The sequence below is a fragment of the Hipposideros armiger genome, unplaced genomic scaffold (assembly GCF_001890085.2).
Source record: "Hipposideros armiger isolate ML-2016 unplaced genomic scaffold, ASM189008v1 scaffold_46, whole genome shotgun sequence".
NCBI lineage: Eukaryota > Metazoa > Chordata > Mammalia > Chiroptera > Hipposideridae > Hipposideros > Hipposideros armiger.
In genome coordinates, this window is record NW_017731396.1 from 2,529,739 (window position 1) to 2,556,295 (window position 26,557).

Here is a 26,557-nt window from a genome sequence, read left to right on the forward strand (position 1 = left end):
TCAAAAGAACCACATGCTTTCCCTGGACTGTGGCTCCCCGTTTTCATCTTAGAAAAATATGAATTTCATATTGTTCAGTGTACGGGGGAGAGACAGGTGCTGCTTGTTCATCCAGGAGGGGAGATCTAGGCTGTCCGCCAACCTTACCCCAACTCACTGCCTGGCCATCAGTTTCCCCACTTGATCGCTCTGGCTAGCCCATGGCTTCTAGGGCTGGGCTAGAGAGAGGAGTGGGGGAGCCACCTGGCCCAGGGGCTTCAAGAGAGCCATCGACGAATGGACTCTGGTGTCAGGACCAAGAAGAAGGGGAGAGCTCGCTCACTCCCCACTGTCACAATTTCAGCCTCATCTACAGGGGACAGGGGACAGCCTGAGACCCCAAGCCCCTCGCTGAGATGGCTTTTTTTTTTTTTAGCTGAGCCATCCTGCTACCTGTTGGCAGCTCAGCGGATGCTCAGCTCGGGCTGGACTCGAACCGCTGTTGCTCAGAGCTCAAACTCTTGAGCGAGCTCTTAACCAACTGAGCCACTCGGCCGGCCCTGAGATGGCTTTTTAACACTGACTTTGGCCTCAGCCTGTCTTGGGGACCCACCTGGAAGGCCATCTACCCAGAGTGGGGAGCCACACTCAGGGAGTTGGATCCACCCTGCCCAGCGCAGAACGTCAAAAGTGTCTTTCCCCAGGTGAGGGGAGGGCAGCCAAGGCCAGGGCACCTCCTGTGCACTGAGGGTAGCGGAGGACAGACCCAGCACATGTGGGAATCTGGGGCTGCACACAGTGCTGAGCTTTATTTACAGTCACAGAATGTCCTTACCCCTCACCCTACAGTTTCCTCTGTCTGTCCCCAGGACAGAGACAGGCCTGGGCCTACCCACCTGCCCAACCTAGGAGGGTAGGGCCCAGGCAGGGTTCCCCTCTTGCGAGCTCCCCTGCCAGAGGGGAAAGGCGGGAGGCGATGGCAAGGGCACTGTCCTCCAAGTGGCCAGTCTCAGGGCTTCAGCCGGGAGGCATGGGACCAGGTCATCTGGGGTTCTGACCAGATCGGGACCCGTGTTGGCAGGGCCTGGATGGTGAATGAGGAGGTGTCAGAAGGAACCACTTTGGGGGCTGGTCACCCCAGTTTCAGTCTCATCCCCTTCTGGGTCTCAGAGTTGGAGTCCCCTTCTAGGGTGGGGTGGGGTAGTCGGTAGGGAGTGATGGAGTCTGGAAGGTGAATCAGGGTGAGGCGGTAGGGGCTACAGAGAGACACTTCCAGGCTCTGCACTCCCTGTCCCAGTCCTGCCCCCAGGAATCTGCAGTCCCCAGGCCTGCTTTACGGTATCTGTCCCTCCCGGGGCACCTGGGACCATACCTGGTGGGAAGGACTGGCGGCTGACAGCTTCCGGTGCTGGGCGTCGGGGGCGACACAGGACCAGAGGTCCAGGCTCTTGGGGGCTGAGCTCTTATCGGACTTCGGAGGGACAATGTCCCAGCCCAGCAGGCAGTGCTGTGCAGAGCAAAGGGTCAAGGCATCTGGCCTGGAGCAGGGCTCCCCCAAACAGTCATGGTGTCCCCCACAGACTGAGGCTTTCCCAGGGCAGGGGCCTGTGTCCACCCACTGGGTCACCTTTTCCTAACCCTGCCGGCCCAGGCCCTATGTGGGCAGAGGGAATTCCGGGGAGCACTTCCTGTGTGCCGGGCTATGCCCCGCACCGCTGACAGGTACTGATTCATTGCTCCGCCGCACCACACAGGCCTGAGGACGGTGTGCTGTACCCATTTCATAGATGAACCAACAGACTTTTCTTGGCACCCCTGCTCCTCCCTGTAGGCCCAGCTCCCCCAGCCTCAACTGGGTGTGCTGTCCTACTCAGGAGACACAAAGGACATCTCTATGGAAGGCACTATGGAAGCACAAGGACCTGGGTTCAAATCCCAGCTCTTCCACCTGGCTCATCTTGGACAAATCATCTCCCTCTGCCTCGGTCTCGTCTGTGAAGTGGGACAAAAGCAGCACCTGCACTTTTGGTGGCTGTGGGAGCGCCATGGGATAATTCTTCTAAGGACTGCACGCACAGCACACAACAGCTCAATAAATAGGCCCACCTGCGCTATGCCAGTGCGTGGGCAGACACATCCTGAACGCCAGGGGTGGACCGAGTGCCTCACCTCCCTCAGGGAGCAAGAGCACAGGTGACGGAGTGGCCCGCCTGAACTCGAGACTTGGGTGCTCATCCTCCAGCCCAGCCTCGCTGTGTGGCCTTGGCACAGTCCCTGGCACTCTCTGGGCCTCCAGCTCCATCTGGGGACCTGGGCCAGACAGGGGGCAGCCCCACGCCCACGCCACCCCGGCCCCATGTGGCTGCTCACCCGAGGCAGGGCCAGCGTGTCCGAGGCATCAAAGCTCTTCCGCCGGTGGATGTGGTACTGGTGTGGGGGGTCCAGCACAGACAGTGGGATGCTCACCCTGGGCGAGGGTGACAGTGGGGACATTGCTGCTGGGGCCTCCTGGCTGCCGTGGGGCCACAGCAGGCCCATCCTGCCCTCCCTCAAACTGGCAGGCCCCAGGCTCTGACCTCGTTGTCAGCTGCTGCTGCCCGCCCCCTAGTTGCCCCCAAGGTGTCCTACCTGCTTTTGCCACTCACCTGACCTGCGCTGGCTCCGCCAGGGTCTCAGGGCCCCGCTGGTCCCGTGGTATCCTGCACAGGCGGCAGGGGGTGGCAGGGTCCGAAGGCACCAGGAACAGGCGCTGGTTGACATGGTAGCAGTACAGGCCTGCGAGGCCCGTGAGAAACAGCAATCCCCCTCAGCGGCGGAACCCAGATCCCAGGGCCCCTTGCTGTCCCCAGCCACTTGGGCCCGCCAACCCCTCCACCCCCTGAGCACGTGTACACACACAGAGCATGCACACATACTTGTGCTCACACACAAATACAGCTTCACAGTCACATCTGTGGACACACATGCACGTGGCCATATTTGTAATCACACACACAGGGTGTACACACATGTATGTCTACACGAACATGCCCCATTCACATATGTACAGTGTATGATGCACATGCAAACCCACAGCAAAGACTCGTGTGCTCACGTGACTGAGCCGGGACCCCCCCCACACACAGGTGACGCATGTACAGAGAGGAGGGGGAAGAGTGGGGACATGAGAAAATGAGACAGCTGGGAAGAAAATGAAGGCGGCTGGGGAGGGGGTGGCAGGGTGACATAGGACCAGCCCTAATCCCCACAAGGCCAGGCCTCAGCTCATCCCACCTCCCACCAGGGCTTGGCATGCCCTATCCGGACCCCAAGCCTCCCTTCCCGAGTCCCCAGCACCCAGCTGCCTCCCCAGATCCCCAAGACCTCGGCTGGGCTCTGGGGTGGCCTATGAGGGTTTACACTCACATTCATGTTCTTTCTCAACACCACTGCTCTCCTGCGGGCCTAGGAGCTGGGGTCTGTGAGAGTGAGCGGCGTGAGCAGGGGGGGGCGACGGGTCCCTGAGCTGCCTGCCCACCGCTCGCCCACCCCTGCTCACTCGGGGTCACTGTGAATACAGTCCTCCTTGTTGGCTTCACGGAACTCCTGCAGCTTCGAGAAGAAGGCCTCAGGCTTGCTGCTGATGGGCGAGCTGTTGTCCAGGGACCCTGGAGTGGGCAGAGCACCGGGAGCTGCTGTGTGGCCACTGGCCAAGGCTCAGAGGACACTCAGCGCTGTCACTGCAGGGCACCTGCTTTGCCCCCACCGGGCCTCGTACAGACCTGGAAGGTGCCCGCCACTCACTGTGACTGCTGCTTTTGTCTCAGTGTCTGCCTACCCTGACGCATAGCCAGTCATCGGTGCAAAAAATATTTATAGAGCCCCTGCTACGGGCTAGGCACTGTTTTATGTGCTGAGGAAAGAAGGAGCAGTGAACTAGACAAAGTCTGTGCCCTCGTGAGGCTTACAGTCTAATATGGTGGCAACAGAGGAACTAGCCACCATGGAAACCTGTGATATAACATCAAATGGTGACACCGGCCAGGAAATAAAAGAGCAGAGTCAGGGAACCCAGCTTGACAGGGTGGGGGTGCCAGGGGAGGCCTCTTGAAGGGGGTGACACCTGAGCAGAGACCTGATGAAGGGAGGGAAGGAGCAAGCCATACCTGCAATCCAGTCGTAGCCCAGGTATGGTCTGAGGCGCCAGCTCTCCTTAGGCACTGGAGATTCCTTACTGAAGGTCACTCTTGGCTGAGGAGGCAAAGAGGGGAAGGGTTAGGCCCCACCTGGGGGAAGGAAAGGGACCATGACTTAACTGACACCCTGACATGGGCCCCAGGTCTCAGCCGAGGGCTCGGGGCCTGAAAGATAAAGAGTTTGGTTTCCTCCCCTCTCTATATGCGACTTTGAAGTGGTGTGGCCTCTGAGCCTTGGTCTTCCCATCTGTATCATGGGGTTCATCACCTTCTCCCCAAAGTGCTATCCGAGAAACTAAAAACCACCTCTTATCTAGCACTTAGGCTGAGCTGGACACAACTCATGGTATCTCCTGGACAGCCTCTCACCTTGCAAGCGAGGCTGCCCATGAGTGCCCTTGTCAGACAGGGAAACTGAAGTTCAAGGACACTCCCATCAACAGATGCCCCACTCTCCCATGTCACCTTGGATAGCTTGCTTTGTTGATCCAGGATGGACATCGGGGTCTGTGCCTCCAGCTCTGATGAATACTCTGGGTCACTCGAGTCTGAGGTGGCCAGCAAGGGTGCCGAGCAGGGCCTCAGTGGGCTCAGGGACTCCTGGTACTGGCACTTGGCAGGTGGGAGAGAGGTCACCCCAGAGCTGGCCCCGCCAGGCCAGGAGGTATCACAGGGGTCACCTTGGTGGGTATCGCGTGGGCAGGAGGCTCTCAGGGCCACTGAGGATGTCCTTTGGGACGATGACATCTCTGGGTCATAGCTGCTGCTGGAGTCTAGGCTTGACTAGAACAGAGAGGCCAGGTCACCCAGCCAGCCACCCAGCGGGCACGTACTAAGCATAAGAGCCTAGGTCCTCATCCCTGTTCCAGCCTCTGCAGGGTCCCACGCCAGTCCCTTCCCTTGCTGGGCCTCAGCTTTCTCGACAGCAGTTCAATCAATGGGCACGCTGCACAGGATGGCGCTGGAGGCCCAGGTCCGGCCTGAGGGTTAGCAGCCCCTTCCTCATCTTCTGAAAGCTCCCAGGGTGGACACCCACCTCTGAGGCCGCCTTGGCCACCGACCGCCGCACGGCATCCTGCCCAACCCACAGCTGCCTCAGGAGCTCCAGGTTGAGCTGCCGCAGCTGCACCAGGTCCTTGGTCTCCACCATCCTGGGTGTATCATCTGGCTTCCCACAGTGGAGAGTGGATACCACCGACTCCTGGGCTGCAGAGTGCCCTCAGGCCCAGCTCGGTTACCTGCAGCCAAGACAGAATGACACAGGGTTTAGGAGGCTGTCCTGTGGAGCCAGAGGCCTGGGTTCCAATCCTCCCAACTCTGATACTCCCTAATTGTGCAGCTTTGGGCAAGTTATTTAACTTCTCTGTGCCTCAGTTTCCTCTGCCAAGCAGAGATAATGGTATCTACCTCCTAAGGTGGTTGTAGGAATTAAATGAGGTAATGCATGTTAAATCTTAGTTACAGTGCCTGGCACACAGTAAGCATTCAATAAAAGTCTATTATTATTAATCTGGCCAGGGTGTGTTTCCTTACATGCCAAGAGAACAACACCCCTTTTAACAACCTTAACTGTAAGATTAGACTAGTTTAATTTACAGAAAACAATCAGAGCAAGTCTACAAATGTAAGGCACTATAACTTGTGAATCCAACACAAATCAGGTTTCTGAAGGGACTCTTCTGTCTCTCCTGCCCACCCTTCCTGCTTCCCTTTCTTTCTACAAATGAAGAAACCAAAGTTCAGAGAAGTTAAGCAACTTGCCCCAAGTCACACAGCCACTAAGTGGCAAAGCCAGGATTTGAACCCAAATCTAGCTCTGGGGACCATGGTCATGCCAGCCTGTCCCCAGCAGTGTGGAGAGGGGCCTAGGAAGCCACTTCCTCCTTCTCCCAGCTTTCCCACACTCCCACTCCACTCCCCCACCCCACACCCACCGGGATCCAGGCTCAGGGGCACACAGATGCCTCTGGAAGGGATTTCTGCAGGCTGGGGGAAGGGGCTCCCCACTTCCCTCAGAGCCTAGACTCCTGCAACCAGAAAGTCTTCCCCAATACACACAATCCCTTTTTAACACTGGGTCCAGTCATACATCTACTCTCAGAAATGCTACCCCAGCCCTCCCAACCCACACTCCTCACACACCCGGTGTGTGGACCGCCCACACCCGGTGTGTGTGGGAGGGGGGTGGAGGGGCGGGGCAGGGAGACTCCTTAGCGCCAGGCTGCAGGGGCTAAAGCAGAGAGAAGCCAGACTTACTTACACTGGACGGCGCCCCACCCCCCACTTCAAATATGTCCCGCAAGGAACGGGGGACAGAGGGGATGCAAGTACAGACGACTCTACGGGGGTCTCTCGTATGCAAGGGGGGCAAACAGCCGGATCCGCCGGCCCTGGGAGTCCCAGGGTCCATCCTTATCTGATCCGAGACTCTGGGCCTTACTAAGGGTCTCCGTTTTCACACCAGGTTAAAAAGAACAGTCTGTACTGACTTCCTCCGGCTCCGTTCTGGAAAGCTAAAAGCTGCACAAATGCAACGGGAGGGCAACATTCAAAAGAGAAATTAGGGCAGCAAAAGCACCAGAGGCAGTGTCGGGGGACGCAGAGGGACTCCCGAGAAAGGGAGACTGAGCCCACCTTAGCACTTGGAGTAAAATCCATCTTTCCCATAGCGGCCCCCAAACCTTCCGCAGGAATACACCCGGGAACTCCCACCGAGCCCTTTCCCCTATCCCAGGACACGCCAGTCCCGCACTCACCGCCCGGAAGCTCGGGATCCCGGCTGCCTGCTGCGACCTCCGCTGCCTGGCGTTCCGCCCCGCCCACTCCACAAGTGCCAGCGGGGGTGGGGCCCGATCCAGTCACCCTGATTGGTCAGATGATGGGACGCGCCTGCGAGCGTTACTTAGCGTTCTGAAACGGCTGTGTTTCAATATTGGGGCGGGACTAACAACGTTATTCAACAGCTGATTGGTCAACTCCCAACGTCGATTTTTTTTTTTCGGAATGGGGCGGACCCCCAGAATGCGGACTCTGATTGGCCAGGACGAGACGCTAGCTATGCCGTGTTTGGAGGAGTTAGTTTCATAATCTGGATCTGACGCTGCTCCCAAGCGTTGGGATGTAGCCTTGGGATACCCGGCGAGCGGAGTAGGCGGTGTCTGACGACCCATTCTTTCATACTTTTTCTTTCAAATATTTATCGTGCCTACTTTGTGCTGTCCTAGGTAGGCACTGAGAGGCAGGATAGAATTAAAAGGAGTCCCTGCTGGAGGAGGGAGACAGGAAGGGTATGATAAACAGATACGTATTAGAATCCAGTCTGTAAAATATGAGTAAATTTACATGGAGTGCCTACTGTGCAAGGTATTTACCATATACCAGTGCATGCCAGCCTCATCAATGTGCTTTAAAATGTGCGTTAATGGTCCCATTTTACAGACAAAACAAAAAAACAAGTCCATGAGAGAAGTGAGTTGCCCAGAACATCTTAAAACCAATAAATGTAATTCCCAAATTAACAGACAAAAAGAAACAAGAGCCATCAATAGATGCAGAAAAATTCACCAAGAATTATCCCTTTTTCCTAGTGGTTGAAAATAGGAGTGCCACAATCTGCCTTTTACCTTGGAGAGATGTCCCCGCGTTTGACAAAATTCAACATTCGTTTCTGATTTTTAACAATCTTTCAGCAAACTAGGACCGGCAAGGAACTTCCTCATCCTGATAAAAGGCAACACCTACAATTAACAGCATATTTCATAATAAAATACAATGTTTTCCGCCTAATATCAGGAAAAGGTAAGTATGTTTATTCTCACCACTTCGACTTTATACTAGAGTAGTAGCCAGTGCAACAAGAAAAATAAAGGCATCTAGCTTGGAAAGGAAGAAGTAAAGCTGTCTTTATTCACAGACAGCGTAATAGAAAATCTCATGGAATCTACAAAAAAGCTGCTAGAATTGTTAACAAATTTTGCCACATTGCAGGATACAAGATCAACATATAAATCAACTGTATTTCTATATATTAACAACAAGCAATCAGAAATTGAAAAAAAATTCAAACACCATTTAAAATAGCATCAAGAATATATGAGGGCCAGGCCAGTCAAGTGGCGCAATGGTTAAGAACTCGCTTGGGATGCCAGAGGACCCCGGTTCGGATCCCACATATGAGGGCCAGTGACACTGCCCTCCACAGCTAAGATGCTGAACAGCAGCTCAACCTGGAGCTGGGCTGCGGGGAGTCGCCGGCGATGGCGTAGGCTGCAGCCCCTGTGGCAGTGGGTTGCCATGGGCTACCGTGTGTATCCAGCAGCCAGCGTGAGTGGGCAGCAGCCGCAGTGAGCGGCCAGCAGCCGCAGTGAGCGGCCATTCAGAAAGCTGGCGCCTGATCTGCCTCTCCCGGGAAGAGCGCAATGATGGTGCCACCTTGGGCCAGTGAAGCAACGTCCTCCACAACTAGACTGAAGAACAATGCAAACAGCAACTTGTCTGTTCCCCTTCCCCCAATTCCCCAGCACTGTTCTCATCCCCCCAATTCCCCAATAAAAAATCTTTAAAAAAAATGAAAATGAAATACTTAGGAATAAACCTGACCAAAAAGTACAAGACCTGCATATTAAAAATTATAAAATGTGTGAAGAGAAATTAAAGATTAAATAATCAGAGTGATACAATGTGTTTATAGATTCAAAAGAAAGGCTCAAAAATTTTAAGCTATCAGTTCTCCCCCAAGTAGACCTATAGACTCAATGTAATCCCAATCAACATTCCAGTTCGTCTCTTTGTAGAAATTGACAATTTCTAAAACTCATATGGAAATGCAAAGGACCTAGATTGTTCTTTGTTTTCAAACTTGTTTTGACAAAGTCAGGTGACCTCCACTACCTGCTCCAAGACTTAGTATAAAGCTCCAAAGTGTAGTACTGCATCAAGCTAGTCAAACAGAGCACTGAAACGGAACAGAAAGTCCAGAAATAGTCCCACATGTATATGGTCAATTAACTTTGACAAAGATGCAAAGGCAATTCAGTAGAGGAAGGAGAGTCTTTTCATTTTCAGCAAATGGTGCTGAAATAATTGGATATCCATAGGCCAAAGACACACACACCACCAAACAAAACAAAATTTTCGGAATCCTCTATGTGGGTACCATATGTAAAAATTAACTCAAAATAGACTTAATTGCAAATCCTAAAACTATAAAACTTCTCAAAGAAAATCTAGGAGAAAATCCTTGTGACCTTGGATCCAGCAGAAATTTCTCAGATGTGACACCAAAAGCACAATCTATAAAAGAGACAATGATAAATTAGGCTTTGTAAAAATTAACTTCTAGGGCCGGCTGAGTGGCTCAGTTGGTTAAGAGCTCGCTCAAGAGTTTGAGCTCTGAGCAACAGCAGTTCGAGTCAGCCCGAGCTGAGCAGCCNTGAGCTCTGAGCAACAGCAGTTCGAGTCAGCCCGAGCTGAGCAGCCGTGAGCTGCCAACAGGTGGCGGGATGGCTCAGCTAAAAAAAAAAAAAAAAAAATTAACTTCTGCTCTTTGAAAGACATTGTTAATGGAAAAACAAGCCACCAGATGGAAAAAAAATGTTTGCAGATCACAAATCTAATAAGGAATTTGTATCAATAATAATAATGCACTCTCAAAACAACAATGCAATTTTTTAAATGAGTAGAAGACTTGAATGGACATTTCACCAAAGAAGAGATACAGATGGCAAATAGGCACATGAAAAGATGCTCAACATCATAAGACTCTCTTACTGAGCCTTGCCAGAGTATCCATACAGCATCCTTACCCACCAGGAATACCTCTAACACCAGCTTTCATCTCAGTCTGGCTTTTTACAGTCCCCTCTTGCTCTAAGCTCCATTCACTAGGCAAATGTAAAATACTCGTAAAACCACAGTGTGATACCACTACATAACTATATGTCTAAAATTACAGTGTGACAAAGATGGGGGGAAACTGGAACCCCCATGCTCTAATGGTGGGAGTGTAAAATTGTACAGTCACTTTACAAGACAGTTGGGCAGTATCTTAAAAAGTTAAGTATGAATTTACCATATGGCCCAGCAATTCAGTCCTAGGTATCTACCCAAGAGAAATGAAAACATCTCCTCACAAAGGCTTGTACATGAATGTTCCCGGCAGCATTATCCATAATAGCCACAAAAAATGGAAACAATCCAAATGTCCATCAATTTATAAACAGATAAACTAAATGTGGCCTATCCATACAATGGAGTCTATTTGGCGATAAAAATGAACAAAGTATTGACACACACTATGACATGGATGAACCTTATGCTAAGTGAAAGAAGCCAGAAACAAAAGGCCACGTATTGTATGATTCCATTTATATGAGAAGGCTTCTACAGAGACAGAAAATATATTAGCAGTTTCCTGGGTATAGGGTAGGAACAGGGGGTTACTGCAAATGGGCACGAGGGATCACTTTGGGGCGATGAATGTATTCTAAAACTGGATTGTCATGATGGCTGCACAACTTTGTAAATTTGCTATAATTGTTGAATTGTACATTTAAAATGAGTGAATCTTAAGGTATGTAAAATATGCCTCAATAAAGCTGGGGTTTTTTTGTTTTGTTTTTAATTGGGGAATTGGGGGAAGGGGAACAGACAAGCTGCTGTCCTTTTGTTCTTCAGTCTAGTTGTGGAGGACGTTGCTTCACTGGCCCAAGTTGGCACCATCACTGCGCTCTTCCCGGGCGAGGCAGATCAGTCGCCGGCATCTGGACGGCCGCTCACTCTGGCTGCTGGCTATACACGGTAGTCCATGGCAACCCACTGCCACAGGGGCTGCAGCCTACACCGTCGCCGGCGACTCACGGCAGCCCAGCTCCAGGCTGAGCTGTTGTTCAGCATCTTAGCTGTAGAGGGCAGTGTCACTGGCCCTCATATGTGGGATCCGAACCGGGGCCCTCTGGCGTCCCAAGCCAGCTCTTAACCAACGCGCCACTCGGCCGGCCCAGGACAGAGTGACTTTAGCTGACATGTGTGAGGAGGGACCAGGCTTGGAACAGAGAGGTACATTCCTGGCTACATACCTTTTGTGATTAAATGGCAGGAGAGCCCAAAATTCCCGCCTCTCAGACTTCCCAGAACTCTCAGTGGACAGTGAGGTAGGTTGAGAAGCCACAGGAATGAGTCTGACCTTGACTGGGAATAAAAAACTAGGTGGTGTTGGGTGAGGCAACAGGGTGGAGAGCGCCCTTTTTCAAACTGCAGGTCATCATCCAGGAGGAGCTGGTGAACGAATTCTGTGGGCTGCAAATAACTGTCTGTTGGTTGCATGCAGAAAGGGCAATGGTTGATGTAAAATTTCTGGTTTCGCTTACATATACATGTGTGTACTGGATCACGATGTACATCCAACTGTGGGTCAGGGTAAAAAATTACGTTTGAAAGCCACTGGGCTTTGGGAAATCAGGACGTGGGCCCCACTCAGGCTCCCTCACCCCGGCAGCTGCTGAGACCTGGACATCTGAAAGCCCCCCGTGCCGTGCCTGCCTGTAGGAATCTTCCGGTAGCGTTTGTTCTGCCCCCCAGCAGGAGAGGGCTGATAATGGGTGGACTGTGTTCTCAGGACAGGACTCATTAATTCGGCAAGTATTTTCTGAGTTCCGATTCTGTGCCAGGCACTGGTCTAGGTGCTTGGCACACATCAATAAACAAAACACACAAAAATCTGAGCTTACGTTCTAGCAGGTAGAGACACACAAAAAAACAGCATTATGTGTTAGACGAGGACTATTATGGAAAACATGTGTTACTCGTTGTAGGGTGAGGGGACTCAGAAGGAGAGACAGGTTTTAAGTAAGGGGGTCTGGGGAGGCCCAGACAAAGAGTTAATCTGGAGGTAAAACAGTCAACTGGCTGGGGAGCTGTCTGGAAGAGCAGGCAGGGGGCCGGCAGGGCGAAGGCCTTATGGGAAGTGTGCTGAGCAGTTTCAAGACACGGCGGGGTGGCTGAAGCGGGAGCAACAGGGAGTGAGGGGTGGTCGGTGGCCGTGGAGACCCCAAAAGCCACCGCAAGCACCTGAGCCTTGTTCTGGGTGGGACAGGAAGTCAAAGCAGTGTTTTGAGCAGATAAGGAACACCAGTTGAGTTCTATGTCAAATCTATGTCAAGGTCACTCTGGGTGCTGCCTTGACACCAACACAAAAGGGCCAAGGTGGGAGGAGGGGCGGAGTTAGGCGGCAGAAACCAGGTCAGAGGGGTGGTTGTGATGAAGTGGGAAAGGGGTCACAGTCTGGCTGTATATTGAGGACAGAAACCCACGGGTTAAATGCAGCATGTGACAGGCGAGTCCAGGATGCTGCTCCCAGTTTGTGGCCTGGGACCCTGGAGGGTGAGGCCGCCATCCACCAAGATGTGCAGGCCTCTGAGAAGGACCAGCACTGCCGGCAGTGGGCGGAGCCAGAGCCCAGCGCCAGGTGTGGGGGGCCAAGGAAGCTGACTAGGCATGCCTGCAGCCACTGCTGAGCCCTCAAAAAAAGAGAAAGAAAAGGTCACCACCAAGTTCTCAGAAGGCAAAACTAGGGTGGACCAGTCTGAGTCACGGCTTTTTAAGTGAAAAATGAATGGTTTGGAGTTATAGCGAAATCGGTGAAGAAATCACTCTAGATTTCCTGGTCCCTAAAGATTAGTTACGCGTTTTGTTCTTCTGAGAGTATCAGAGTCCTTCCAGGAGTGGGGAGGAACCCACAGGCAGATCGCAGTGGGAACTTCCCCTCAGTACAGATAAGGTCATTTCAGATGACAGCCTGCAGACAGCTTCAGAACAGTCAACGGAGATCCCACAAAGGGTTTCCAACTAGTTTTATTTTAGTTTCCTATATTATCAGCAATGATACAGGAATAATTCAGGCAAATATATCCCCTTAAATACATCAGAGAAAAAACTCACTGTGCAAAGCACGTCTCGCATTCTAGCAAATGAACATAAAAACAGAGAACCAAGTCAGCAGCATTAAGTCAGTGTTTTCTGCCACGTTTCTTTCAGTCTCCCTCCGTGGGATACACTGCACTTGACTTACTGTGTAAGCTCAAAATTACATTCACTGCCCAGGGGCTACATTAAAAAAAATTCATGTTTTATTATTCTAAATAATTTCTTTTCCCCAAAACACAAAATTCATCGGAACTGTATGACGCTGCCTTCTCCTGGCACATGGTGAGGTGGCCACCATCGGGCCTGGCAAAGAGCTCAGAAGTCCTCCCACCGCGTGCCGACCTCGGCAAAGTCCATCGTTTTGTTCCACACAACAGGGCAGGCTGAGGGTTTGAAAACCCAGCGGGTACCTGGGGAGGACGCACCTGCGTGGCCACCCACCAGGGAGCAGAGGCCACCAGCTCACATCCCTGAAGTCGGAGGACAGCCAGTGGATTCAAAAGAGCAGGACAAAGCCCAGTTCTCTGCCTGAGCCCTGCCTCGTTCGGGGAGAGGTACTGCTTGTTTTTAACATGTTCTCTGACCTGTGCTGCAAAGGCTGTCATCCAAAGGCTACTTGCCCCACACAACATATTGGAGACAGGAACCGTCCCCACTTTAACCAGTAACAATACCAAACTCAACAATGGTAAACATTTCTCCAAGTCAACAGGAGGCCACGTGGGATCGGGGAGGGTGGGAGGTTGAGTCCTGGGGTTCCCACACTGCCTCTTTGCCAACTGCAGCATCACTGGCACAGGAGACAGTCCAGAGGGCTGGTGGCCAAGGCAGGGGTGGGCACGGGTCTCTTAGGGGCATAACAAGGATGTAACCAAGCTAGTGGGGTGGGCTCTCGGGCCCCATGAGCCTCTCAGTGAGATCCAGTGGAGGATTCTGTTCTGCGCCAGCTCCACATTCTCCAGGCGTCCTGAACGGGGTCCACTCCTCTCAGCCTGTGCCGAGGTCCCCTTCTTCCGTCTTCCCATCTACACATCCTTTAACAATCCGGACTAAGCCATCTTTGACCAATAAAAAAACCAGACTCCACAGGCCAAGGGCCAAAACTAGAACAGCAGGCAGTGAAGAGGCGGCACATCCCTCCGCGTCACAGTAACCGCAGCCCCCATGACAGCACAGGCAGCAGGACAGGGACACACCTCTCCACACCAGCTCCCCAGAGCTCTTCTCACTACCCCAGGCGTCCTGCTGCGTCTTCCCTCCCCCTCCTGCCCACCTCACCTAAAATCCAAGGCGTGTCTGAAAGGCTCTGAAAATGGGACAAAGCATGAAAGCTGAACGACTGAACTCACACGCAAGCCACATATCCTGGGAAGGAACTACTGCCAATGCAATCTGGGAAGAAAACCCAGCCATCCCCTAAGGTGGCCCTTTTCTGCAGGTGTGCTGGGGTGAGCGGAGCAGGTGTGCATGGGTATTAGTGTTGGCCGGAGGCGGCGGTGCCTGCCTGACACCCCGACAGACTCCACGCAGGCATTCTCAACACTGGGAGATCCAAGACCTTATCAAGTAGTCAAGGGATTCTCAATCAAGGGAACCTGACAAAGCAGAGAAGACTCGTTCTGACTCCTCAGTCCCACGCTGTCCGTGGTTGTCGTTAAGAAAAAGTCTTCAGGGGTACGAGCTGGAAAATCTCCTGCAGCAGCAGGCAGAGGAGGGGCAGGTAACTAGTGTTTAAGGGCTCAGAACGGTATGAGACAGTGGGTGGTTTCATTCTCATGGCCCTGGCGCAGGCCCCGGCAGAGGCCCCGTGCAGCTGACGGCAACGGCACTGCCCTCTCCACGCAGGCGCGGGCTCCAGGCTGCCCACTATCTGCTGGGCTGCAGGTACTGGTGCGCGAACATGTTGAGCTCACTGTCCATCCAACCACCTTTATTCCTGCAGAGAAACAGGGACTTTGTAGCACTAACAGCTGACAATAGGTAGTACTGGCATTACATGCCAGGCGCAGTTCTAAGGACACGTGACACGGAGCCTCATGTACTCCTCCCATAACCCCCATCTCATTCACACGAGGAAAATGAGACCCAGGGAGGTGAAATAACTTCCTACGGGCACACGATTAATCAGTGGTGGAGCTGAAAGGGAGGCTTTTCCGGCCATCAAGCTGTGTCTGCTTCATCCTGGGACCACGGGCAAGTCCTGAACTGGCAGGAACTCAGTTTTCCTGCCTGTCCCATTTCAGGTTCAGCCTGTCCCTGTGGCTGAGTCGGCAGACACCCCTCCTCACCCCCACGCACACCCTGACAGTTCCCAGGGGATGATGAGCAGTGTGTCCCTAGAAAATGGCTGCTGGGGTGGTGGGCGGAGGGCACAGGGTGCAGTCAGTCGGGGAAGGGGAAGTCCATTTATCTGCTGAGGGGGCTGGAGCCCATGCCTTCTGATGCAGCTCCCCTTTGGTGCTGACGTCAGGGGCGGGGGCAGGAAGCACAGGGTCCCCGGGTGCTGATGCTATCTCGGGCTGAGCAGGCCAAGGACTTTCACAGAGCACAGACACGTTCAGCTCTGTGGCTGCATCACGAAGTCTTACTCCACTTTACAGATAAAAATTGAGACACAGGACAGCTCAGGGATTTGCCCAAACATGAGTGCCTGGACCGGAACCCAGGACTCCTGACTCCTTAGGTCAATACTTTGCTCAGGAAACTCAAGAGATTCAACGGAGACCCACGCAAATCTGGGTTCCAATTGGGACCCTGGTGGTTATCTGCTACCTAGCCAGCTTCCCTGTGGGTAAAAATGCTGACCTGACCCCTTCCTTGGGCTCAGAGAGAAACGGAGTAAGATGTGTACGGTGGGTCTAGCCCAGTGTCCCCAGCACACAGCAGACAATAAAGGACAATCAACATGCAGTGTCAAAGGGTGCTGGGGCCAGGCACACCTGGATTCTTCTACTCCTGGCTTGACCATATAATGTGATTACTTAACCTCTGCAGGCCCCATCTTCCTTTTTATAAAATGGAGATGATGATGTGACCCTGAAAGGATGCTGAAGGTTGAGTGGAACAGCTCGTGTCAAGTGCCTAAGACATTGCAGTTAAGAAGGTGCCAGTGAGGGCTGGCCGAGTGGCTCTGTTGGTTAAGAGCTCGCTCAAGAGTTTGAGCTCTGAGCAACAGCGGTTCGATGCCCGGCCTGAGCTGAGCTGCCGCTAAGCTGCCAATAGGTAGCAGGATGGCTCAGCTTAAAAAAAAAACAAAAAACAAAAAAAAGAAAGTACCAGTGAGCTGTGACCTCACAGTCCCATCCTGCTTGGTTCCTCTGTGGCCACCATGGCCCTGACTGCTGACTGCAGGTGCCTAGAGGGCAGTGACTACGTAGTACTGAGGCTCCAGAGTTAGCACCCAACAGGTGACCAGCAGGTGTCCAGCAAACATCTAACACTTGAGCGAGCTAAATGCCAACCAGAGCGATTCGTGTCCACACCCAAGCAGCTGAGCACCCAACGTGCCTGCGCCACACACCAGAGCCAACCGCCTCCCGCCGTCAAGGCCAAGCTCACCTGAGCAGTTTTGCTTTGCTCTGAAGTGAATCAAGAACCTCAATTTTCCCATTCATGGCAGCAATTTCCTGTTCTAGGTTCTCCCGAGTGACATCGACTTGCTGGCACAAATGAGCAAAAGTCCCAGACAGTTCCCTGAGGGAGAGAGTTAGTCGGGGTGAACCAGGCTACAAGGATGCTTCGCAGGACACTGTCAGGGGCTAAACCCGACCCGCCCAGAGCAGGGCAGCAGCCGGGCCCACTGTCACCTGTTGGCGGCTCTGCCCTGCACCAGTCCTGGTTTGGCAGACTCTTCCCTACCCCCTGCGGAGGCTGTGCCCATCACAACCACCACTCACACTCAGCGTCACCGCAGTGTGCACCTGGCTTGGGCACAAGAGACCAGGACTCAGATCCTGGCTCTGCTGCTAATGAGCCGAGTGACAGGGCACAAGCGACTACTCTCCAAGTCTCCATTTCTTCATTTTGAAAAAGCAGATGCCAAGAAAAACAAGGTCTACCTCTAAAGGGTTGGAGAAAATAAAAAATCAAAATGCCTAGCAAGGGCTTGGGCCTGCCACACAGCAGCTGGCATTTCACACCCCACCGCCCAGGCCAAGCGAAGACGTGCCATGGAGAATGGGCTGTGGCGGCTCAGAACTGCAAAGCTTCACACAGAACCCAAGCCCTTCAAGGCAACCTTTAAAAAAACCCTTCAAGTAATGCCACTCCGCTACCGTCCTCCTCTGGGGGACCAGACACCTACTTGGTCCCAGCCTGGGACATAGGTCCCTGGAGACAGGCCTGTCCCCATCCCTGGCCTCAAGCTAGCGCTGCACAACTGAAGGCCAGGGTCAGATGATGCTCAGGACCCAACGGCTTCTGGGCCGAGGTCAGAAGGGAACCCCGAGGGAAGTCCTGCACACGGGAGCAGGTGCCGGCCCCTCAGGATGGACAGCCACTCACTGCTGGACTTGGTGGCTGCAGTTGGAGCCGGTGTAGCTGATGATGAGCTGCAGCTTCTCGCTGGCGTACTCTACAAACTGGCGTTTGAAGGCCCTCTCCTTGGCCTTGGTGGTCCAGGTCAGGCGCTCGTAGACGTAGAGGAGGCCATAGAGACCAAAGGAGAGGGCGATGAGCCGCCAGCCCACCGCCTTCCACACCTGTGGGAGCACAGTGGTCAGCCGGCGCAGCCTCCGCCACCCCGCCGCCCATCCTCTCGTCTGTCGCCGCCAGGACTTCCGCAAAAGCCCAGTCAAGGAGCTTTGTGTTTCGCCTCAGAACAGCGCTTTCAATGTCTCCTCTAATCCCACTGAGGCCAGAAGGGCAGAGACCGTCTCTAGTTTTAAAATGAGGGAAACTTAGTGTTGGCCCCACTAGTGGCCCCACGTGACTTGTGCAAAGTGGGGGGTGGGAGTATCAGGGCCACAAGCACAGGTCCAGGCATGGAGACTTCCTAAAGATAAATGTGCTGACGGCGCTGACAAGCTGAATTCTGCCATCCTTCCTCCACAGATGGCTTCTTTTGGTCTGGTTTGTAACTTTGCTTCAAGGCACCGCAGGTATATTCAAAGAGCATTGGACTTGAAGCCAGAAATCGAGGCTCTAGTGCAGACTGCCATCCTGGCTGTGACCTTGGCCAAGTTTCTGTACACCTGTTTCCTCACAGAACCAGCATAAGGTCTCCACCCAATTCATAGGGATATTTGGGTAAAGCAAGGTACTGGAAAAGCGTTACATAACCATCCTGTGTCAGCGTCTCCACCAGTGACCCTCTGCCAGGTCACCTCCATGAAAGAACCAAGCACGTGACTTCTGTAGACAAGGAGCGGGAGGGGCCCCGACTCTGTGTCACCCTAATCTTACAAGCTGAGGATGCAGGACCTGACAGTTTGGTCACAGGTATATTCTGCCACCGTTCTACAAGTCAAATGCCGTTGATAGAGAAGCCTGCCCACAGCATCAGGAAAATCCAAGGCGTAAGTTACTCTGGCGGCAGTGTACCGCGGGTCGGGACACAGGGATTACCCCCGGTATCAAGAAGGCAGTCTAATATCAGGCCTTCGGGTGGAAAGGAAGGGCCATAAAACCAGGACATGGGGAGGCAAGGGTTCAAGGCCCGGCTCGCCCTCTTTTGTCTTAAAACCTTGCAAGTTGTGCTCTTGACTTCACGCCCAGCTCTCTAGAAGCCGGGCTTGTCGATTTCTCAGGTCACTTCCTATCCAGCGTGCAGTTCAGGCCCCACAGGGGAAAGAACATGGCCTTAGAGGCAGACGGGGCCACAGTTCAAATCTACTGTGTATCTCTGGCAAACAAACCACGGACTTGCCTTATCTGTAAAATGGGAACGGTGCTATCTAAACATCATGTTAGTTGACTTAAATAAGTCAATAAATATACGTTAAATGACTAAAGCTGCAAACGCTGTGCCCGCTGTGAAATGCTAGGCCAACACAGGGAACACCCCCAGAACTGTGCCCCTCAGTCCCCGCCCACCTGTCCTCCCCTGACCCCTTCCCAAGCAGGGCTTGGCACTGACCACTCCTCCAACAACGAGAATGCCCATGGAGGTCCTGGATGTCAGGGAGGCCAGGCCAGTGACCATGGAAACCATGAGTTCTTCTTGGGTGAGGGAGCCCTGTGGCAGGGGGGGCATGCTGGGGTTGGCTGGCGTCAGAGGGATGGGGCGCTGAACCTGAAGAGAGAAACGAGGAGAGGGGTGAGAAGAATGGGGCTTATTCAATAAAACCCTCCGGGACCCTTGAGGCGAGGGGGCCTAGACCAGGGACGGAGGTGGCCCTTCAATTTCCAAAAGAGGGAAATGAGCTTCGCAAGTTGCAAAGAGGATTTAAGCTTCAAAACAGACCTGCCAGCCCAAAGGTGAGCACTGTGGGACACCCCAAAATATAAGCAGTGGCCATCCTGGAACGCATCAGCATAGTTCCCCAAACTGTGGGATGTGTACCAAGAACAGCACATGCAATAATTCAAATGGTGAACACATGGATGGTGTAAAATCTAAATGTCAAAATGGTGGTATGTGAATAGATATTTTATAGGCCATCTGCATTGAACAGTTACATATTCTTATAATAGTTATTTAATAGTACTTAATTTAATGTAATTAATAGTATCTAATAGTTAGTGTATTACAAAAACTTCTCCAGCTAACACTTATACTTCCACAAATATTAGTGCTTAGGATAAAGCTAGGCTGATATATGGTAAAAGCCTTGACCATGGTACAATGTGAGGTGACACGCATGCCATGGCGGCTGACCTCAGGGAACCCCTTCCAGAACGGTTCGTATATCAGCAGGCAGGGTGCAGTTACCTCCGGCACTGCCCAAGGGTGAGGGACTTTGCTTGCCTGGTCGTTGTAGCCCATCAGGGCCCGGCGGCTGTTCTTGGGACCCAGGAACCGATTCACCAGCATGGTCCACCCGAGAGAGAAATGGAACTCAATGTCCTCCTGGAAGTCAGCACACAGCTTGTCGCAGTTCAGGTCGTAGCTGAGGGAGAAGCACTGCCGAGGGACCAGCATGTCGATCTGACTCCGCACAGAGGCAGGAAGGAGAGGTTTCAAGCCGTCTGCAGAAAGGGAAATGGGGAGAAAGCACATCAGCTCCACTGTGTGCCACCCCAGTGCCAAGCCTCAGAACGGGCCAAGCCAGCTACGGCCAAGGACGCTGATGGTTCTGCCCGGAAACCAGCCCTGGATGAGTGGGCCTGAGGGGCTGGAGTGCCGCACTCAGGGCAGGCAGGCCAGCTCTCCCAGGGGTATGCAGATGTAGGCTCCACCCCTGTGACATTTATGCCTCGTGTGGTTTAAGGAGCAGGCCACACTCTCCGCCTGTGACAGTCCCATGTGGTAACACAAGACGGCTCCGAAGTCTAGGTGTGGAGTGAACCTACAACACATTCCCAGAACCTGAAGGTATCAAGTTGACTCATCATAAAAGGTGACAGATAAGAAAGGTCATTTTTGGGCCGGCCAAGTGGCGCAATGGTTAAGAACTGGCTTGGGACGCCAGAGGGCCGCCCGGTTGGGATCCCACATATGAGGGCCAGTGACACTGCCCTCCACAGCTAAGATGCTGAACAACAGCTCAACCTGGAGCTGGGTTGCCGTGAGTCGCCGGCGATGGCGTAGGCCGCAGCCCCTGCTGCAGTGGGTTGCCATGGGCTACCGTGTGTAGCCAGCAGCCAGCGTGAGCGGCCAGCAGCCGCAGTGAGCAGCCGTCCAGAAGCCGGCGACTGATCTGCCTCGCCCGGGAAGAGCGCAATGATGGTGCCAACTTGGGCCAGTGAAGCAACGTCCTCTACAACTAAACTGAAGAACAAAACGACAGCAACTTGTCTGTTCCCCTTCCCCCAATTCCCCAGCACTGTTCCCATCCCCCCAATTCCCCAATAAAAATCTTAAAAAAAAGAAAGGTCATTTTCTCTGTAGCCTGGCCTCCGAAGCTGAGCTCTGGGCAGCCCAGAGCCGAGGCCCCCAGTTCCCCTGCCACACTGACCTATCATCTCCTGCTGCATGGTTTGCAGGGAGCTGGTGATGCCCGTGGAGCAGCGGTCAGACATATTTCGGCCCAGTCCTTCCTCTATATGGCGGTGTAGTTCCTGCAACCAGATGAGAGAGGTTGAGAGAAGCAGCACCCCCAGTCAGGAGTTCCTGCTGGGGAGCCAAGGGACAAGGAGACACAAGGCTGGTCGGCCCACGCCCACCAGTGACCAAGGAGAGCTGAGTAAGGCCTGGGTCTCATCTCCCTGGCCGTGGGGCCCTGACACAGACCCGCAGGGACTTCACTGCTGTTTGCTTAGAGATTCTACCCAGTAACCAAAAGGAATGAGCACCTGCTGCTTAACAACTTACGTTCTTATAAACCTTGAGGACGACTGGAGAAGGGTGGAAATCCATCTGGTAGTCATCCACCAGCACAGAGAGGCGCCTGATCTCCTCGGCCATCGCAGTTGACACCTACAGAAGGAAGCACACTGTTAAGCTTCAGCCTAAGGAAGAAGGTGGCTCAAATCCGCAGGAGAGCGCCTAGCAGGTCCTAACAGACTGTACATCCTTCCCCGCGAGCCAGCAGTTTCCTCAGCTCATCCATGGAATTAAAGCTTTGAGGAAGAAGAGATGTGAGAAATTGGCTGACCATGCGCTCATCTAAGGTCTGGAGAAGGCGGTCCCTGAGAGGGACCTGCCCAGGGTCACACAAGGGAACAGTGGTCCAGAGAGGCTCTGCATTCTTGCATCAGGGCCACAGCTTCTTTCTGGAAGGCGGAGGAGCCCCCTACGTGAGCTCTGCTTTTTCACTTTGCCAGCACCCTGGGCTCTACTGAGTCCGACTCTCCCCAAAGGGCTTCCTCCCATTTCTCACCTGCCGCTCGACTTCCTCTGTAATCTGCTTAATCCGTAGTTTGTAATCTTGCGCCAAGAGCTCCAGTTGTTTGTCAATAAATCTCAGGCGCTCTTGCCGCTCTTCGCGCATTTCCAGGCAGTAAACCCTGAGAGAGAGCATTGGTTAGAAGACGCAGGTCCCCACCAGACCAAGCAGAGGAGCAAGAGGGGGTGCCAGAAAGCCTGTGTAGGCTCCAGCTGTGATCTTGGCCATGGCGAACCAGGGGACCTTGGCAGGTTCACGCACAAACCCAGAGGCGTGCACTGCCGCCCCCAGGAACAAGGGAAAAACGGCACCAACCACTCACTCTCAGGTCTTCCATTTGGAAGATGTTGACAGTGGGGAGGGTGCCTTCAGGGGTTTAGAACAAGTTCTGCCAATTAACATAGGAAAAAAAACGCTCAACCTCACTAGTAATCAGGGAAACGAAATTAAAAAGAAGTATTACTCTCTACCAAGAAGCCAGGCAAAAATCACCACATCTGTCATACTGGCGAGGGTCGGGGGAATGGGAGTTCCAGCACATACTCTGGTGAGACTATGAACGGGACTAGATGTTTCAGAAAGCAACAAAGTAAAATTGGCTAATACTGAACATGCATATACCCTAAGAGAACAACTCCTCCTCCAGGAATTAATCCCAGAAAGACTCGCGCAAATGTGCAGGAGGGGACGGGACGCATGAACTGCTGTCCACTGCAGTAGGGTTTGCAATAGGAAAAAAAAAAAGAAATCTAAAATTCAATCAATGGGAAAACGAGCTGCCGTATTTCCCCATGTATACGACGCACGCTTTTTCAAAAATTTTGGGGTCTAAAAACTGGGTGCGTCTTATACAGTGGTTGCAGTTTTTTTACTTGCATTTCCCGCAAGTGATGAGGAGTTGTATGAATTTTATGATGAATAAAACTTGAGTTCAATAACTTTATGTATACATTTTTTTCAAATTTCAGGCCCCAAAATTAAGGTGCTTCTTATACATGGGAGTGTCTTATACATGGGGAAACACGGTATTTTCACAATGGAATACTCTTTAGCAGTTTATAGTCACAAACTCAACTACATGTATCAACAAAAATAAGGGCAAAACCGACGCTGACTGGAAAGAAAAGCTAGGTCTGCACACACGTAGTATGATGCCATATCTGTACATTGAAAGCACACACAAAGCAAAATTACATCTTGTTCAGGATTACGCAAAAAGTACTTTTTAAGGGCCGGCCGAGTGGCTCAGTTGGTTAAGAGCTCGCTCAAGAGTTTGAGCTCTGAGCAACAGCAGTTCGAGTCCAGCCCGAGCTGAGCAGCCGCTGAGCTGCCAATAGGTAGCAAGATGGCTCAGCTAAAAAAAAAAAAAAAAGTACTTTTTAAATGGATGGTAAGACTACACACCAAATTCATGATCATGGTGGCCTCTGAGGAGTGGGCAGAGTGAAATTGGGACAAGGGGCTAAAGAATCAACAGCATTTAACATTTTTTTCTGTTTTACTTTAACTTAAAAATAATATAAAGCAAATATTAACTGTCAATTGTGTGTGGTGGAAGCGAGGTGTTAGCTTTTTCTCTGTACTTTCCTAATTTTAGTATCTCCCCAAAAAAGTTATTAAAAAAAAATGTGTTCTACGTCAGGCTCTGAGGATGGTTGGGGTGCTCAGGGTGGCACTGGGCCAAGGCCTCCCACGTGGGCTTGAGGGGGCGGCATTTCAGAGGTCTGGTGGGACAAACAGACCCCCAATGGCCCCCGCCAGGCTGCTCCATGTGGATCTAACGGGGCCCGGGGCAGGGGACCTGCATGGGCACCCAGAGACTCAGCTCTGTCAGTGGGCTCTGTCCCTGGGCGCGAGCCCAGTAGGGGGTCAGGCGGTCACTTCCCACACTCCCCGCACCTGTCCGAGGTCCCGGTCTTACCGCTGCTCCTGAGCTGCGATGTGCAGAGAGTCCATGATGAGGCGAACGGCCTCCGCGATCTGCTTGGCCCGCACTGTGTGCTGCTCAAATTTGGTCTTCACCGCAGACTGGGAGATGCACTCCTGGAACAGACAAGAAGTGCTGAGGGAGGCCACCAGGGGCCACCAGCCAAGGTCCCGGCTCCGGCTTTCACTGCAAAGGGACATAGCTGGTGACAGCTAAGGAGGCCCAGAACCGCCAGATACCAGAATTAAAGGGCTCACCTCAAACCTCCTCTCAAAATTCTGAAACTCAAGCATCCTCACTTGAAAGCCTTCAGCAAGGGCACCCCCTAGGAGAATTGCACAACATCAGTCCCCAAATAACTTGGCAGCAGAGGAAACGGGTGAAAACCCACACAGCCAAGCAACTGAGCACTGGGCTACACACCGGGAAGCAAACAGCTTCTCACCCAAGGCTCTTCTCACCACCTTGTTCTCACAACTATTTTCTACCAGCTGGCTTAGCACGAGACCAAACGTCTCGAGTATCAGGGAAAAGGAGGAGGCCTGTTCCATCGTCACCTCCTTCGGGCATGCCCTGGGCCTTCTGGATCCTGGCGTTGAGCGCCTCCTTGGCAGATACAAAGAAGATGCGGTCTCCAGCCTGGCCTCGATCCACCACGCTCAGCTCATCCACCAGGAAGCTGGTGCAACGCTCCATGTGCTGCCGCCGCACCTGGAGCCCAAGCAGATGGGTATACGTGACCAGGTGGGGCAGGTGGGCCCTCCTGATGGAGCCTACAGCCCCCAACTGCCTCTTAGCTAAAAAGCAGGCAATAATTCACATGGTTCAGTATTCATAAGGTACAAACACATACACACAGCAAACCATCTGCCACTACCTCCGTGCTCTGGCCACCCAACAGAACCAATATGGTCATGTTTCTTGGGGCATGGCCTGCCAAAGATATTTTATGCATACAGAAGCAGAAATGCTAAAACCGCCTCTTGTTAGAGCCTACACAGGATCTCACTTTGGTACCCCAGAAGGAAAGGAACCGGGGGTCGAGAAACCTAAACCTGAGTTCTGTGCTGACGAGCCCAGTCCTCCCAGGGCCTTGTTTATGAAATGACTGGGCACCGCCCGTCAATCCTGTCCAGCCCTGAAGCCCCAGGGTTCTCCTGCTAGGACTTAAAAATGTAACAGCCTCTTGTGGACACCTGCCACGTGCCAGGTGCTTTTCTCAATGTTAAGAGATTTCATCCCCGCTGTAACTCCTACATCCATCTCACAGGTGAGGAATTTACCAGAAGGGTTAAGGAATTTACCGAAGTCACACTGCCAATGTCAGCCTGCTGACTGCATACTTCATCACCCATGTTACCAACCTATTTCTCCTTTTTCTTTCATTTCACATGTGAACCAATTAATCTTCGTTCCTCTTTTAAACTTCTTTCCTGGATGTTTTCCTAAAGCTGAACCTGTTCTATGATGACTATTTCTTTATGAACCAAAGTGAGTACTGGTCCCAAACAAGGGGGCAGTTAATATGCTGGGGATGCTTTTCAGACCTGGATGAAAACCTTCTGAAGAGTGGCGGGACTGGGGAAGTGAAGGGAGTGTTTTCAAAACTGGCAGACGACCCCACAGCGACCCCAGGGAACACCTGGGGAACCTCTGGTGATGAAACTCCTCCAGAGACGTGAGCCAATGTGGCCCTGGGTAGACACTGGGGTGGCAGACCCCAAACTGCTGCATAAAGAGGCACCAACCTCCTCCATGTACTCCGGCTCCGAGGCGGATGCGTCCCAGCGGTTGTTGAGGATGAAGATGTTGGGGCGGGACAGGCGCTCGCTCACCTTGTGGAAGAACTGCTTTTCCTGGAGGGGAGGCGAAGACCTCAGTGGGCGAGGGGCCGAGCCAGCCAAGGCCCCGGGGGCGTGGGGAAGGTGTGGGAGGGATTACCGTCTGCATCAGGGTGGACTCCGAGTTGGCCACCAGCACAAACACATCAGCGTCCAGGCAAAACTTGTCGATCCAGCTGTCCAGCTCTGTGGTGACATCAATGCCGGGGCTAGAGGTGACAGGGGTAAACCAACATCAGGACACAGACCAGGGGCCCTGCTCCCTGCTTTGACAGACCTGAGGCAGGCAGGCAAGGGAAAAGACAGCCCAAGAGGGGAGAGGGTTCGGGCCTGTCATCCCTTACCGGAGCGGTTTTCACTTTTGCATTTCATAGCATCCCAAATCATCTGAAAAGGCGTTTTCTGTCACATGCGTCTATCACTTTTATGAAGACAATGAATGACTTATAATTTTACTTGGGGACAAACAATTAAGGTGAAGTTTTATATGATGTGAGTCCAACAAGCACCACAATACCGTATTTCTTGGTATAGCTGCAACTTGTCCACAAAGCAGGAGCAAAGTAAAGTGCTCCTTTGGCAGAAATAAAGTACAACACGACTCCTTCCACCCCTCCCCTCCCCCCACACACACTAACACTGGGTTGAGGCTTTGACCACCCCTCCTATCCCTCTTTACAGACTACCATGGGGCATCTTCAGGGCACTGAGGCCAATAGGTACAGTAAATCCAAGAGGCAAGAAGATTTGGTGGAGCCAGTCTGAAAGGCAGTAGTATGTAAGCAG

The 26,557-nt window shown here is 52.7% G+C and overlaps 2 protein-coding genes across 11 annotated transcripts in view; both read right to left on the bottom strand.

Moving 5' to 3' along the window:
• Window positions 1–761: 761 nt before the first annotated feature.
• On the bottom strand, window positions 762–7,054 carry MIIP (migration and invasion inhibitory protein). 2 transcript variants are annotated; one of them, XM_019639681.1, is made up of 10 exons: window positions 6,911–7,054; window positions 5,191–5,392; window positions 4,620–4,937; window positions 4,125–4,209; window positions 3,518–3,626; window positions 3,385–3,437; window positions 2,625–2,754; window positions 2,350–2,446; window positions 1,352–1,486; window positions 762–1,063 (listed from the first exon to the last, which is right to left on the bottom strand). In XM_019639681.1, exons 2-10 carry the CDS (start codon window positions 5,302–5,304, stop codon window positions 989–991), a joined length of 1,116 nt encoding a protein of 371 aa, XP_019495226.1. In that variant the 5' UTR covers window positions 5,305–5,392; window positions 6,911–7,054; the 3' UTR covers window positions 762–988. The 2 variants fall into 2 exon arrangements, with proteins under 2 accessions (XP_019495226.1, XP_019495227.1); XM_019639682.1 differs by lacking the exon at window positions 6,911–7,054 and adding an exon at window positions 6,789–6,897.
• Window positions 7,055–12,984: 5,930 nt separating this feature from the next.
• The window catches only part of MFN2 (mitofusin 2), a 29,684-nt gene continuing 16,111 nt past the window's right edge, over window positions 12,985–26,557 (bottom strand). For all 9 annotated transcript variants that reach the window (XM_019639802.1, XM_019639801.1, XM_019639803.1 and 6 more), the window contains 13 exons: window positions 25,872–25,980; window positions 25,679–25,786; window positions 24,488–24,641; window positions 24,188–24,255; window positions 23,925–24,046; window positions 21,998–22,124; window positions 21,490–21,594; window positions 21,134–21,236; window positions 19,984–20,204; window positions 19,153–19,308; window positions 17,580–17,776; window positions 16,635–16,769; window positions 12,985–15,012 (listed from right to left, as the gene is read on the bottom strand). In XM_019639802.1, the coding sequence (XP_019495347.1) occupies window positions 14,943–15,012; window positions 16,635–16,769; window positions 17,580–17,776; window positions 19,153–19,308; window positions 19,984–20,204; window positions 21,134–21,236; window positions 21,490–21,594; window positions 21,998–22,124; window positions 23,925–24,046; window positions 24,188–24,255; window positions 24,488–24,641; window positions 25,679–25,786; window positions 25,872–25,980 (1,675 nt within the window). In that variant the 3' untranslated portion in view covers window positions 12,985–14,942. The remainder of the gene's footprint in view (window positions 15,013–16,634; window positions 16,770–17,579; window positions 17,777–19,152; window positions 19,309–19,983; window positions 20,205–21,133; window positions 21,237–21,489; window positions 21,595–21,997; window positions 22,125–23,924; window positions 24,047–24,187; window positions 24,256–24,487; window positions 24,642–25,678; window positions 25,787–25,871; window positions 25,981–26,557) is intronic.